This window comes from Amborella trichopoda, chromosome 9 (assembly GCF_054954075.1).
Source record: "Amborella trichopoda isolate Santa Cruz 75 chromosome 9, AtrichopodaSantaCruz75HAP2 v2.0, whole genome shotgun sequence".
In the NCBI taxonomy this organism is placed as follows: domain Eukaryota; kingdom Viridiplantae; phylum Streptophyta; class Magnoliopsida; order Amborellales; family Amborellaceae; genus Amborella; species Amborella trichopoda.
Genome location: NC_142344.1, coordinates 54,421,095 through 54,437,578, shown reverse-complemented (window position 1 = coordinate 54,437,578; position 16,484 = coordinate 54,421,095). Strand labels below are relative to the sequence as shown.

General features: G+C 32.8%; 1 protein-coding gene across 2 annotated transcripts; it reads right to left on the bottom strand.

Annotated features, from left to right (window-relative positions):
* Positions 1-5,458: 5,458 nt before the first annotated feature.
* Positions 5,459-8,885, bottom strand: AUR3 (ataurora3). 2 transcript variants are annotated; one of them, XM_006857942.4, is made up of 8 exons: positions 8,482-8,885; positions 8,186-8,296; positions 7,899-8,045; positions 7,426-7,521; positions 7,221-7,316; positions 6,271-6,485; positions 6,111-6,183; positions 5,459-6,018 (listed from the first exon to the last, which is right to left on the bottom strand). In XM_006857942.4, the coding sequence occupies exons 1-8, from the start codon at positions 8,506-8,508 to the stop codon at positions 5,923-5,925; spliced, it is 861 nt and encodes a 286-aa protein (XP_006858004.2). In that variant the 5' UTR covers positions 8,509-8,885; the 3' UTR covers positions 5,459-5,922. The 2 variants fall into 2 exon arrangements, with proteins under 2 accessions (XP_006858004.2, XP_088702389.1); XM_088846263.1 differs by having other exon boundaries at positions 6,271-6,473; positions 8,482-8,853.
* Positions 8,886-16,484: the final 7,599 nt, after the last annotated feature.

Below are 16,484 nucleotides of genomic sequence, written 5' to 3'. Positions count from 1 at the left end.
ATTCTATGCGTTCTCTTTAAAAAAAGCTTACTCTTAAACTGTTTGAAAAACTGATAAGAGCTTATCTTCCCTTCACTGAATTACCAAAAAAAAAAAAACTCTCACTTTTCAATTGGAAAGAATTTTAGATTGTCATTTTCATCCTTTGTTTGTGGCATGTATGAGTTTAAGAAGTATCTGTGATTGGGTGGATGGATGAGTTGCTTGCTCTTTAAAAATAAAAAAAATATATAAAGACACTATTTACTCTTAATACAAAGAAGTTACAATTATTTTTGTTTATTAAATTTCAAATCAGGTAGTTGTGAATGCGTCATTTACTTGACTCAGGTTAAAAAAAAACATCTTTAACTTTGCCGGCACACCCCACGTTAATCTAATCCAACATTTGCTAGTAGCACTTGTAATCTCTTTATAACAAATATAGATAGTTTCATGGTATACAAGCCCTAAAAAAATGACATTGAAATTTAGGACAATTTAGTCAATTCGGGTGCTACAAGGGATATTGCATGACCACACTAATGCTGAGAAATGGGACTCATTCTTGCATTAATATTCGGGTGAAGTTTACATAAGGCGCCCTCATTATGCTGTAGAAGTAGAACATACCTTTATATTTTGCTTCAAGGTGTAGTTCCGAACCGAAAATCTTCTGAGGGTTTGAAAATATGTAATTGCCTTTAGTCATGAAATTTAAAATTTCAAAAAAAAAGAACAAATTGAGCATATATATAAAATTTTTAAAATATTGAAAACAGAAGACAGTCCAAATAACTTGTTACAAGATGCACTATTTTTTGTTTTTAAAATTCGTTTTTCTTATCTATACATCTTGATGTCAAGATGAGGGTTTTCCAATATTGAAACGTTCTCCTGTAGAGGATTTTTGAGTTGTGCCTATAAGTTTGATTATATAAACTTTCTCTTTAATTTTTCTTTCCAACATGTATACAAATGCATGCGTAGGAAATGCATATAAACTTTATTTGCTTTCTCACTGAGCACTATACGACCATCCATATTAATTTTGGTTGATACTGTTGTTATTTTGATATTTCACAATTTGTTTTTTTTCTTAGTCCTATATTATTCAGCCATGAGGTTTTTTGGACAAAAATGTGGAAAAAGGTCGATTTTCAAAGGTAATTTATATCATTTATTATAAATAGACAATGCAGGTGTGACGCAACCCAGAAATGGGCTTATGCACCAAGATCAGACCCCATAAATGCATGGTTTTGTCAACACTATTTAAGAAGTTGGACACATGCGCCTACTTTTTAGATCCTGAGCCCAGGTCCCAAATCCATGTCAGAGTGGAGATTTTTTTTTAATAAGAAATTTTGTGAAAATTACAAAAAAAACAGTAGACTCGGGGCATTCTAGGATTTTTTTGATTCGCTCCGATTAGGCAGAGTCCCATTCGGACCAGCTGTTTTTTACACATTCGAGCGCCTTAAATATGAGAGTGGAAACTGAAGATCCTCCCAAGCCTCTCACCGTAGGAGTATTGTCGAGAAGAGAGAGAACTATGGTGCTGGCTTCCTAAGAGATTTTTGATGGTGTAGTAAATTATAAAAGAATAAACAAAAGCAAGGAACAACATATGAAAGAACTGAAAGAGATTAAAATTGGCAATTGGCAACTACAAGTAGCTTCTAATTGAGCTTAAACACTAAAGAAAAATAACATCATAATTTTACTCATCCTAACCACCTTGAGAAAGAACAAACAGTAAGAATGACTCATAATTTATTACAATGAAGGAACAAAGAGAGAACTATAGCAAAACAAACATTTGCATGAATATAGAATTGCATGGTCATGCATGAAGGGCTTTATTCTCTATGTGTGTTTTCTGATATTACATTGCTAAATGAAATTTTAACTTACAGCTGCAACTCCATCCCCAAGAATGCAATACTTGAAGTCGTAGGCCTTCTTCCTGGTGAGGAAACGCCAGAAGACAAGCAAAGCAATGACTGCTCGAGACAACATACTAAAGGTTTTCTTCAACATTCAAACAGAAGAAGGAGAGAGACAAACCAAATAGATCCACAAAGTCACAGGCTTTATATTAATGACAATATGCAATTAAAAGAATTTGACTTTCGAATCCGTGAAAGGTAGAAAACCCAGATAAATGATGTTGCTTTTGAACAGCATCTGCAAAAGCCAGTGTTATGCCATCCAATTGTGTGTCCCAAGAGAATATTGTGATTGCTTCAAGATCAAGCAGGAATTGTTCCTAACAAGAGATAAGGAGGGCACTGAAGTCATTTCAGAATGTGAAATACAGAGTTGAGGGGAGAGAGTGGTATTTGGGGATCAAGAAAAAAGTTCTAAAAGACAAGGATCACCTCAGACTCGTGATAAAAAATTTTGGTTCCTGATTATTGGGAAATTATTGGTTCCTCATAGGTAATTAAAAAGAGACTCTAGTACACTTTGCAAGAGAAACATTGGGCAAAAGCTTTTTCCAAAAAGGGAAGGTATGTAGTGATTTGCTTAATAATTTGGAGGTGGGGATTAAGTAATTTTCACATTCTTTTTGGGATTTTCCTTTATAGAATCTACAATTTGTTGTATCTTTTATTTGGTCTAAGAAGGGTGATGACCTTGAGCTTTCCTTTGACCCATCCCATGCCCGGGTAAAGGGACATGGTTGTGTTAAGTAGGCAGCCAACGTAAAATTTTGTTAAAAGCTCATCATGAATCCCGATGAGAACTAGGCTTCATGTAGCTGACCCCAATTAATTGGAAAAAAGCTAAAATGATGATGATGATTCCCTATTTGTTTAGGTCGTCAGTTAGCATACGGGTTTGCACATGTAGAAGTGCGGGCCCCCTAATAGATCTATTTCTTAGATGGATTTTTTGACTTAATTTTTAGGGATATGTAATCTATAACATGGAGATCATGAATATGAATAACTAAATACATTTTAAAAACTAGAAATAATAATTCTATTAAAAAAACATTTGGACCGTTAGTGTCAATTGTTTTTAGATGAACCACATATTTACATCCATCTTTAAGATGAATGCTTTATGCTTATGGACCGCATATGTAGAAATGCGGTCCAGCCCGCGTGTAACAATTTTCCATTTGTTTATCTGTTTCACTTGTCTGCCTTTGACCTCTCACTATGCTTTACTTCTTTAGTTCTATTTTCAGATTCTGATTCTGCTTTTATTGTTTCTATGGACTTCCCTTCTTATTTCAGATTTGGCACAATAAAGGTAGGCAGTCAAAAAAAATTGAAGCTCTGAATTTGCAAAGGTGGTTATGACATAAGGGCACTACTGGTGCCATGTGGTCTTCAGTTAGAATCCCAGCTTATCCTCCATAAACCAAAGAAAAAAGAAGTCTTTGGTATCTTCCTAGTACAGTATCTACCAGTGAGCTGAGTCACTCATTTTCAGAGTTCCCAAAAGAAAGCTTCATCGATTGGAATTTTCTTTCCGGTATCGGGAAAGAAAAAGAAAAAAAAAAGAAAAGAAACCAAAGTGAGGGCTGAAGCTAAGTTATGAAACTGGTGGGGCTCAATCTTGGTGTGACTGCTTGGAACCATGTGTTGAAAAGGCATCAAACTACATTCCTTTTGCACTGTTTTATTAAGCTTGATTTCCTGACTTTGACTGGGTTTCCTGTTGTTACTGATTTGTCTATCTTTGGTAAACAAGGGTTACACGTTAACTGATTCCTTGTGGAGATGGATTCCATCTGTGTATATCTAATTGGTGCACCTAGGTATATCTGAGCATGTCTTTAAAAAGGCGGATTATTGTTCCACTAATACACTCTAGTGTCGTAATGACTTTTGTCAATTGCCATGTAGTCTTGTCTGTATGTTTAATACAAATGAAAAAATGCATTTGGAGCTTTTGAAGCTGAAGAATAACTGAAAGGTAAAATGTAAATATTAGTGAAAAAGCGAAGAAGAGGAGATAAAAAAGGAAAAATAACTTACAAGAAAAGATATCCTTTGTTACTGTCTCCCCAAATTCATTTCATTACCTGATACCTCACCATCATTGTTATTGTTTGGGCTGTCATTATGTGAAGCCCTTGTAAAATTGAGTTAGATCCCAAGCTTCTTTGGGAAGCTCTCTATCAAATGAAGACAACATTTTATGAGAAAAACCTCGGTTTTTGCAACGACTAGACTAATCTTGAAAGAATGATGAGCCAGATGAAGGAATTATGTCAGTTGTACCCAACTTCTATTGAATTCAAACTTCATGCTCTCTTCATAGCTTGTCACTTTCCCTAGAAACACTTTTCTCTAAGTTGGTTTCTTAACTAGATGAATGGAAATACATGTGACAAGTTTTGAAAATAGAAATAACATAAGAACCATATGGATAATGAATAGATAGTCACCTCAAAAGAACACGCATAAAAAAGAAAATAAATAAACTTTCATTCATTAATTTTCTGTTAGTTTTTGAGAAATTCAGGACCTTTTTGCTTTATTACAAATGCTTGATCATTCTGTCTTCATTGATGTTTATGAGAGCATGTCATCAGCTTCTATGGTTCCATAAAAGTAAAAACAGCAGAAAATACAGATCCCCTTCGGCAAGTGTATATTAGAGAGAAATTCAAGAAGATGACCAGAGAATGAGCCTCAGAATCTAGATACATGAATTTAAGAGCTTGACTGTCTTTGATTTTGGCTCGATGTTCCAACACTACGTAAAATTTTTCCAATGCTGAACTCCTGAATTTGAAGCAGAAATACCCATACCTAATATTTTCTTCTTATTCGGGGAACATGGATAACTGAGCATAGCCATGGAGCTAATATGGGTTTTCTCACAACATCATCAGGACGCGCAACTAGTAGGAGATGTTTTGAAGTACCATAATCTGCCATTCTGCTGCTAGTTGAACAATAAACTGTGCTGACTGGTTTTACAGATCAGGACAGACATGTAGGAGAAAAAAAATGAAGCATTACACCATTAAAAACTAATAATATCTAAATCTACACAAGCATACCAATTATCCATCTATTATTTTTTATTTATGATCATCTACCATGTGGATTTGGAAAGATGGATCAAGTACTTTTTATTTATGGTCATCTACCATAAATATTTGGAAATGGAAAGTAAGTAGCTTTTGGCATTCTTTTTGGGGTTTTCCTTTCTACGTTTGCATCTTTTAATTGCTTCTTCATTTTTTGTTCTTCTTTTCTATTGTCTGCATTTGAACTTTTTTTATGTTTTATTTCTTTCAACTTTGTTTTTCAGATTCTTATTTGTTGTTCCCATGGAATTTCCTTTCTTATTTCAGCTTTGGCTCAGCAAACGTACACACATATAAAAAAGTGAAGTTTTTGAGTTTGCTTTTCCTTTTCGCGTGGTAGTGAAACATCATGGAGTGAACTATAAATCGTGCATGGAGTATACTGAAAGAAATAAAGTAATAACAAACAAGTCTATATGAAGTGAATAGAAATGCTGGGATTTTTAATGCTCATAAGAGAACAATACAGAGTTTCACTATTTACAAGTCACCTCATGCTTCCTTCTCCCTGATTTCAGACTCACTAAGAAACGCTTGCTTCATCTCTAAATATTTTCCTACTTGTAGCTCTTTTTCAAAACTTAGTGATTTCAGACTCACTAAGAAACGTTTGCTTCATCTCTAAATATTTTCCTGCTTGTAGCTCTTCTTCAAGATTTATCTCTTTCCTTCAATTCCAACTTCAAATGGTTCTTAATGCTACAGATGACAGATACTAAGAAATACGCTCTTCAGTGAATTTTCAGTGTGTAATGCCATACATAGATGATGTAAGAAATTCAATCTTCGTTGAATTGGTGCAAAAGAAAGGCACCAATAGTCCAGTCTTCCATGCAAAAAGGCAAAAACACTTGCAGTGCTTCTCTTTGAAGTCTGTCAAATCATGATGAATTGATGAGTTCTGCATTTTTAACAATCCATGGGTGCTCAAGAATTTTTTGCAGGGGAAGCCTCTTTGAAGGATCCTTCACCAGAAGCTGCACAAATAGAAGCCAAACTAAGCTACAACCAAAATGACCTCACTATGGACGCGCATATCTTCTTCAGTAAAGGGCATCAATGGACTTACCCGAGTAATAAGATCCTTTGCTTCTCGAGAAACCAATGGAGTGGAAGGAAAGCTTAAATCAACCTTCATAATCCTGCACAAGAGAGTAATTTTTTTCATTAAGTGCAAGAAGCATTGAATAAAAAAGATAAGAGAAACTGAAGAAATGTGTGTTCCTAACCTCCTTAAAGTATCATTCTGGCTCTCTGTTTCAAAAGGAGGATATCCATAGAGGAACTCAAAGCACAGAATGCCTAAGCTCCAGTTATCCACAGTGTGATTATGCGCCTTGTTTTCGACCATTTCAGGGGGTATGTAATCCAGAGTTCCACACATGGTATGCCTCTTAGTTTTCGAGTGTACTGACCATCCAAAATCAGCCATCTTCAATTGACCCTGCAAAACAACAACTTAACAAGACTTGAAATAAAATAAAATAAATTAAAATACACAACTACCAAATTTGGCAATGAAGTTCTCTCTGCTCTGGAAAAAGTTGTAAATCGCATTGGTGTGTGGAATGGAAATTGTACAATATAGGGTGGCTAAATTTCAAAAGCTCCCTTTGAGTACTTATTATCAGGCAAATATTAAGGAGGGGGGGGGGGGGGAAGCAAAGAAAAACTCGACTATAATGCAAGGGCAGCCCAGTCATACTTATTTCTCTTTTTTCCCAAATAAAAAACTGCAGTTCTCCAAAATCATGAACTAAAGATTTAGTCTGCCACTGATATGTTATTATCTGCAACTGGGTCACAGAGAGTCACAATAAACCTGGATTCTAATACTTTAGCAGACAACTTAAGGATAGACTATATCTAAATCAAATTCAGTTGCATTGTTTTTCCCCATGCTCTTAATAAATCTTGATTTTTGGGTTCCCAAGGAGATAAGGCAAGATTCCTCAAGAATGTGGCCCCTAGTTATTTAATAAATATTATTTAGAATTTATCTCTAATACGAAACTGAGCACAGATAACATGCTTTGATCGATAAGTCGTGGATGATTTGTTTCATAGACAAAATTGAGATTTAGTTTTTTATTTTTTATGAATCAAAGTTATCAAACTTAATTTTGAGCTTAGAAATAAAATAAACCCAAGATCTCTTAAACATATAGAGTGGTGTTACCTGCATATCCACCAGAAGGTTTTCTGGTTTAATATCTCGATGAATCACATGTTTCTCATGGCAATAAACCAGTGCTTGGGTAATGCTGGCGATATACTGCAAAAGAAAAACGCAGACCCATTAAACAAGGGAAAAACCCAAAAGAGAGAGAGAGAGAGAGAGAGAGAGAGAGAGAGAGAGAGAGAGAGAGAGTATAACAACATACAGTGGCTGCTTTCTTCTCGGAATAATGCGTCAATTTCTTGAGCTCCTTGTACAGCTCTCCTCTTGCAGCATATTCCAGAATCAAGAATATACGTTCCTAAAAGAGCAACAACAAGAAAACTCATATCATTTCCAGGAATTTTCAAACATTAGGTGATAGAGAAACAGACTAGGGGAATTTGAAAATTAAAGCAGAGATTGAGAAATATTCGAATAAAAACAATGGGTAAATTCTCACAGTAATCTCAGAACAAAAGAGGACCATCATTGAATGGATCAGTAATAAGGAAGAATTACAAAGGGATTTGAGGACATAATCAAATCATAGATAACTGAAAAGAAAAATTCGAATAAATTAAACTGGACCAGAAAGTTTTTTCTAGTTGATTGGCAGAGGTGTTCTCTTTTTTAGTGGTGAATTTACCAAAAAATTCTAAGAATGAAAGGGGCTGGATACATAGAGAGGGTCAGTACCTCATCATGGAAGTAGCCGTAGAGTCGAAGAATGTTGGGGTGGTGAAGTCGACTCTGGATCTCAATCTCTCTCATCAATTGATGCTCAAGCTGGTGTCTACGAATTTGGACCTTGTACAAAATCTTCAGTGCTACAATGTATTTGCTCTGCATTTTATGTTGAAAAGCATGAATGAGAGAGAAAGAGAGATCTGATAATGGGCATCTTTCTCTCTGTAGCGAGGTACACAATTATGTCAAAATGCTCCATTAGAGAGAGAGAGAGAGAGAGATCTGATAATGGGTACCTTTCTCTCTCTAGCAAGGTACACGCTTCCAAACTTTCCTCTTCCAAGAGGTTTGCCAATCTCAAAATCTTCCAGTGTCCATTCTTTGGACTTTTCATCGCCATTTTTCTCCTGTTTTATGAGTGATTTTTGGGCAAAATATGGTTCCAACAGGAAGTAAAAATTGAACATAATAGAGTACAAGTGGAAGAAAAATAATTGAAAAAAAGGGAGGAAAAAGAAAAATATTGATTAAATTGGGAAAATGATAGAAAATTTATGAAAAATTTGAGAGAAAGGTAGGTTTCTTCACTTACAGGCGCCTTCTCTTTGTTCGTAGCCATGGCGATTGTGCTGCTTCAAGGGAGGAGAGAGAGAGAGGCCGTTATGTTTTCTTTTTTCAAAATTGTGTGACCGGTTATGCCCGTTACTGCTAGCCGTTGAAGCGGTTTTAAACGAATTATCCCACGTTGCAGCTCCAATGGCTCCTTAGCAAAATAGGGGCTAGGGCATCATTTTGTGCTGATTCTTTTATCCAGTAGAGAAGATTTAATGGTTTTTGAGAAGAATTAGGGTTAGGGCCCGCTTAAAGCAGTTTTTTGTTTCTCTGCAACTTCGATGGCCTCTCTCTCTCATTTCTACAGGGTTTTTACGAGTTGTCGCGAGGGTTTAGTAAGGGAAAATGGTTTGATGAGGCTGCAGTCCCATCCGAACACAAAACATGAGTGAGGACCTGGTTTCTACGAGTTAATAGAAATGAGTAACCTATCCAAAATTTATTTTTGAGATGGATTTTTAGACTTAATTTTTTTTTAAAAAAAGTTTATACCGAACTATGGATGCCCCTAAAAAATCCATCGAAAAAAGTAGTTTTATTGTTGAAAAATCCTTTGATTGATCTCAATATATGACTATGAAAAATAAAAAGATTTTAAGTCTAAAAAATAGTACATTTTACAACATATTATCTACACCGTCCATTTCACGATTTTCATATATTTATAGATCTACTTGATTTTAAACAAATGTCGAATGTATCATCTACTGTCAAATTGCCGGACATCTTTCATTGCTTCATTGTAACTTTAATCTGATTAATACCCTACACTGAAATTACTTGAGTTTTTCCTTCCAAAAAAAAAAAATACATTTACAATATTCAATATTTTTATTATGAAAATCCTAAATCTTGTTTGAATTCTTTCTCAAAATTTGGCCTGTTTCTATAGACGGTAGCTCCAACAAGAGTTTTGAGATAGTGGTGTGCTATCTATACTAATAAATTGGCTAGAGCCCCTGCCAGATGGATGTTTGCACAATATCAATGTCCGAACTGCTTTACACTAAACTATATCTTATCTGATGGATGCACCTTTTGCACCTCATCATGCTTAAACTTCATTCATTGGATTGCTTTGTTGTGAGGCTTAGCTGTATTTGTTTGAAATATAGGTCTCCAGTGCTAGTTCTATATGCATCTGATCTGATTGATACATGCTTGTGTTGCATGTATGATACAGTTGCTCATTGAATTTAAAATTTTATAATTAGATATATAATAGATTTTGAGATAATCCTAAAAACATTTTACATCAAAATTATATATCATGATAAAATTTGAAGGTGCACTTTACCTCTACACCTACGGATGCATCCGTATGCCAACTGCACCCATTTTAAAAACATGTAATCTCAAAGGAGTTCATGAATATGATACATATATAACTTTTAAAACATAAAAATGATAATTCTATTAAAAAATATTTGGACTAATAGTTTCAATTGTTTTTACATGGACTACCCATTTGCATCCATCGATGCTTTATACCTCTGGACCGTATATACGGTCAAGCCTGCATGAAACAATTTTTTATTGGAATTAGCAATATCAATTTTGGGATGGGGTTTGTATGAGTGAACCGATTCATATGTACACATGTGGCCCAATCTAAAATCCACATTAAAGATGATTTTTTCTCTCCAAAATTCGGGATTGATGATCTAGGCTAAGTTGATCATGAATATAATAAATAACTAAACTTAAAATATATTTTTTTGGGGATTTTTGGCATGAAATCTTTATTTTGATTTTTCCTTCGTAAAAAAAGGATCGAAGCTTCTAATTGCAACCATTTTTAAGAAGAAGAGCACAAATGAGGGTATTTTCGTTCTATTTATAACGAAGAGGTTCAAAATGTGTCCTTTGGAAGAAAGGTGGGTATCATAGATCTTTCCCCTTTGTCTATTTTTCCCGAGCCAAAATCTCGTACTCCAGCACAGTAGTACAATGTCCATTTACTCCTTTGGGTAAAGCCTATTTTAGGAATAACTTTATGAATCTCCAACCATAGACCAAGAAGAAATCCAAAATTTGCACTCTCTCTATGCACTAAAAAATAAAAAGTGTCTCAAAATTGAATACCGACTATACAATTTTTTGAAAAGTGAGATCTAAGTCTTAGAAAAATCAAAATTCAATTGTTTTTTAAAAAAATTCATATGGATTCTTAGGTATTTATAAAAATTTCATATTGAAAAGGATTTTCCCAATTAGGTTATTTGACCAAGGGAGGGTGTATAGTTTACTTCTGCAGGAGTACAATTTATGTACTCTTTTCATAAATACATGCCAAACACACACCCCTACCACTTAGTTTCCATGACTAAACCTGGGAAGTCCTATTTGTTGGACTACTATTAGTGTCGTACCGGTTTGTTCCAAATCAAAATTTAGACTGGTCAAAAATTTGGTTGAATCTTTTGGCTAATTTGTTTAAGGATCATATGTTATAAGATCATTTACCTATTTTACAAGAAAGTCATCATCATTATTGAACATTGGATGTCATCATCATTATTGAACATTGGATGGGAAAACTGATAGCTTGGGTTTATCAAAAAATTAGAGCTTTTTTTTTGACATTGAGCCTGGTATGATATGCTCCTCGATTCATATTTAATGGTAAAAGTGATTGTGACCTCTACCCTCTTGATAGTAAAATTTGAAGCTAAAAAATAAACAAAATTTGGCAGATTCATGAAGAATGGAAATAGGCGATCTATTAAACACATGATCATAGAGCTAGACATGTTCGTTCTTTTCTCAAATCCATGATCATCAAGGCGGAGTTGATTGATTTGCAATTTTTCTGATGCCACAACTGCATTTTGGGATGAGACATGAGATGTGACCTTAGTAAAGCCGCTCTACATAATAGCTTTGGAAAATTGTTACATGCGTCGAGGGATCCATTTTTACATTTACGTCTTTGAGGTATAAAGTATTCATCTTAAAAGGATGCAAATTCATGATCCATCTAATAACAGTTGAAACTACGAGTCCAAATTTTTTCTTTATAAAACTTATTAATTTTTATTTTTAAAATCTATTTAATTTTGAAAATCTATTTAATTTTTAAAACATATTTATTTTTTAAAATCTATTTATTTTTAAAATCTATTTATTTTTAAAATCTATTTATTTTTTAAAATTTATTTATTTTTAAAATCTATTTATTTTTAAAATCTATTTATTTTTTCTTTATAAAACTTACTAATTTTAATTTTTAAAATCTATTTAGGAAAGCTAACCGTCTCTCTCTTGGCATCAAAGCTGCCTCTCCTCTCTCTTTCTCTCTCTCTGCAATAAGGCCAGCACTCTCTCTCTCTCATATTCCACTTCCACCTCCAATCTCTCGGTGCCAATGTTATACAGACAAGAATGGACTGATAAGGGTGGCAGTCCGCTCAGGTCCACTCAATCCGGGTCAGGGTCCAAAAGCCCTAGAAGTTTAATCCACTACTAGCTTATATGAACATATGAGTCCAACGGTTTAGATTGAATCTGAGCCGATCTGACGATCACAGATGTTTCGGTAATGCTTGAATTTTTTTTACAAATCCAAATCTCTTGAAATTTTAGGTTCGTGATCTTCTCATCAAAGCACACCTAATAGAAATATAAAAAAATTTATTTACAAAAAACAAAATAACCAAAATACCCCCCAAAGCTTTTCAGGGGTATTTTGGTCAATTTATTTCATGTAAAATATTTTTTTTATATTTTTGAAAGATTCACCTATTTTTTGATAAAAACATGCTTAAAATTTTAAGTGATTTCGATTTGTAGAAAAAAAAAAATTTTCAAACACTATCAGACATCCAAGATCGTAAGATCGGCTCAGATTCAATTTGGGACGTAGGGTTCACATGTTCATATGAACTAGTGGGCTAATCCTAGCTTTTTTCATGTATATATATATATATATATAAATGAAAGGATCTTGTCAGGCCACGGATTCACTGCTACAATATCAACCAAAGGTTCAAATTCAATCTGATCGATCTAACAGTTATGACCTCATTTCGTATTTGAATTTTAATTTTTTTTCTACAAATCCAAATCGAAATCGCTTGAAATTTTAAATGTTTATTCTTCTCATCAAGGAACACCTAATAAAAATGTAAAAAAATAATTTGTAAAATTAAAATTGGCCAAAATACATCCAAAAATTTTGAAGGTATTTTGATCAATTTGTATTTTATAAATTATTTTTTTATATTTTTATTAGATTCTCTAATTTTTTGAAGAATAGACCCTCAAAATTTCAAGTAATTTAAATTTATAGAAAACAAATAAAAATTTAAATATGAAATGAGATCATGACCATTGGATCAGGCTCATATTCAATCTGAGTCGTTGGCTAACACTGTAACAGTTAACTGTTAGCCCGTAGGTTGACACACCACAAGATCTTTTCTCATATATATATATATATATATATATATATATATATATATATATATATATATATATATATATATATATAGGGTGTGGTTTGTATAGAGCCTAGGTTCTAAACAATCAAATTAGAGCCTACCTTCAAATAGTATCGAGAAATATGGTTTTAATATTGAAAATCTTTTTCATAACTTTAAAATATATTTTCATATTTATTTATAAAGTTTAAAGTTTTAAAAATAGTATAAATCGACAAATCTATGAAAACTTGAAAATCTTGAAAATTGACAGTCAAAAAATGTGTTACAAAATATACTATTTTCAAAACTTGATATCCATTTTTTTCTCATGTCCATGCATATAGATGTCGAGATAATCGATTTGAAAATATTTGGGAGTCAAAACAACCTCTTCTAGTGAAATTTTTGATGTAGGCTCAAATTTGATTGTTTAGAGCCTTGGCCCAATATAAACTTTTCCCATATATATATATATATATATATATATATATATATATATATGATAATGATCTAATGCAACAGTTATATCATAGTATAATGCAACAACATTTCTAAAAAACCATGTTTGTAGTATTTGTATGACGCAAAATTTTACACACACACTCTCTTCATCTCAATAATCAATCAAAAAATTTGACCTATACCCTCCAACAACAAATCCAGACCATTCATTTGGTGAATTTAAAGTTCTTAGCCTTTACAAACTCAAAATCATTTCTTTTTTTCTTAACATTGTTCATCTAATGATAATAAAACCATCTAAAAAATTTGGAAAAGAAAAAATTCTTCTAAAACCTAAATCTAAGCATCTCACCAAAATGAACAGCCTATGTTAATTGGACTAAAAAAATACTTTCTAGGTTGTGTTTTCAATTTTTTATTTTTTTATGATTGTTCATTAGAATAAAAAGAGTGGATATTTCAAATTTTGGATCAAACAAATGGCCATAAGATGGTTTTTGAAAGTTGTTGCAGTATATTACTATACAACGGTTGCAGTATAAATTATTTCTTGATTTTGTTTATTTCTGGTGGTTCATTGTCTTGTATTGATGAGGATTCTGTTTTTGGTTTCATCATCAACATAGAAATCCCACCAGCCTCTTAACCAGCCAGTGAATCCATTCACTATTGCTTTGGTAACCTCTTGGTATGGATTGCCTGCCATTTTGTTTGCTAAAGCAAACAATGTCATATGTCTCATGACATCTAATATTTTTAGTTTTGATAAACCAAAATTAAAAGAAATCAATAGTATCAAAAATCAATTACAAAATTAAAAAAAATTTCTTTGTACTTTAAAACAAGAAATTAAATATAAATATGTGGAAGAACAAATACAGAATCCTTTGATCCAACAAAAGATTCAATACATTCAACAATAGATGGAAACCTCTATCTGTAGTGAGCATCCCAATGCTTTTTGGGAAAAGAAAAAACATACTATTAGTCTACCATATGAACCTGGATTTGATGAAAAATAAATCCTTACTAAAGCTCGACCAATACAAATGAATACTACTTTATTAGACATGTGTAGAAAAGAAATTGCTGAACTCCAAACAAAAAAGCTAATAAGACCAAACGCATCACCATGGAGTTGTACAGCTTTATATGTCAATAAAAATGCTGAAAATGAACGAGGAGTTTCAAGATTAGTCATTAATTATAAACCTCTAAATAAAGTTTTACAATGGATCAGATATCCTATTCCTAATAAAAATGATTTACTAGATCGAGTAGCCAATGCTTGTATATTTTCGAAATTTGACATGAAGTCAGGACACTGGGAAATACAAATCCAAGAAAAAGATAAATATAAAACAACATTTAATGTACCCTTTGGACGATACGAATGGAATGTAATGCCAGTTGGCCTAAAAAATGCTCCATCAGAATTTCAGAAAATAATGAATGATGTATTCAATGCTTATTATCAATTCATGATAGTTTATATTGATTGTCCTGATTTTTTCTGAATCCATAAATGAACATATTAAACATATTAACATTTTTATTCATGCAGTCCAGAATGCTGGCTTAGTAGTATCTGTAAGAAAGATTACTTTATTCAAAACAACCATTAGATTTCTGGGACATAATATTCATCATGGCACTATTATTCCTATAGATCGATCCATACAATTTGCCGATAAATTTCCTGATCAAATAATAGACAAAAAAGAACTTCAAAGGTTCTTAAGATGCCTAAATTATGTTAGTGATTTTTATCCCAATCTTGCTATAGATACTAAGCCTTTACATGATAGATTAAAAAAGAATCCTCCACCTTGGACGGATAGTCATACCAATGCAATCCAAATAATCAAACAGAAAGTCAAAACTCTTGTTTGCCTTTCTCTTCCTCATCCTACTGCTTTCAAAAGAATTAAATGTGACGCCTCAGAGTTGGGATTAGGGGGCATCCTCAAACAACGAATAGATGGTCATGAACAACTACTCAGGTATACCTCTAAAGCTTGGAATCCAACTCAACAAAACTATTCTATGGTAAAAAAAGAATTACTTGCAATTGTCCATTGCGTTACCAAATTTTAAAGTGATATTCTCAATCAACAGTTTCTTATTCGAACTAATTGCAAAGCCGCCAAAGACATTCTGCAAAAAGATGTTCAAAACCTTGTTGCCAAACAAATATTTGCTCGCTGGCAGGCTATCCTTTCTGCCTTTGATTTTACTATAGAACACCTTCCCGGTCTTATAATTCCCTTCCTTATTTTTTAACAGAATAAGAGTATGCAAATGAAGGGTATGACTGATATATCTATTACTAACCACTGTGTGTGGTTGTGATTGCCTATTTTGATACTAAATACTATTTTGAATTGCATCAAATAGCATCACACTCTTATATAAACATTTATACATCAATTTGTACAGAGTAGTACATCGGAAAGAAGACTGTAAAAATACACTTATACAAACTATATACAGACCAATTAAAAACAAACTGTAAAAGTAACAAACTGTAAATGTAAATTAAAGCAAACTTACATACAAACTTACTGTGTACATATGCAATAACTGGAAAAGAGTTTCTTTTTATATTTAGTATTTGGAGAAAACTTTTTTATAAATTTTTGTTTAGATTTTTTATATTTATGTATTTTATCTAATCTATATTTTTCTTTCTTGTATTTTTTCTTTTTCTTATATAACTTTTCAGGTTTATTATTGTTTCTATCTAAATGATAGCCAAATTATTCACAAAAATCACCAAGTTCTTTACGCTTGGTAATTTGTTGTTTATCAAATTGTCTTTTGAGTTTAAAATCAGTACATAAGGCTAATCCTTCAGTACATATTTCTGCTGATAATTCATCAAGTGTATATGCAGAGTATATGATAACTCTATTATGTTTCTTTCTTAGTCTCTCTTTGACTTTTTCTGCAAATAGGTATGGTAGACCAGCAATAAATTTTTCTTTCCAATGGTCAAACTGACAATCTTCTCGTATAAGTAATCTTGAGAAAAAGACATCCTTATACCATTTATAATGGGATAAAGTAGGACAGGGAAGGTTGGACAGCAGATCTT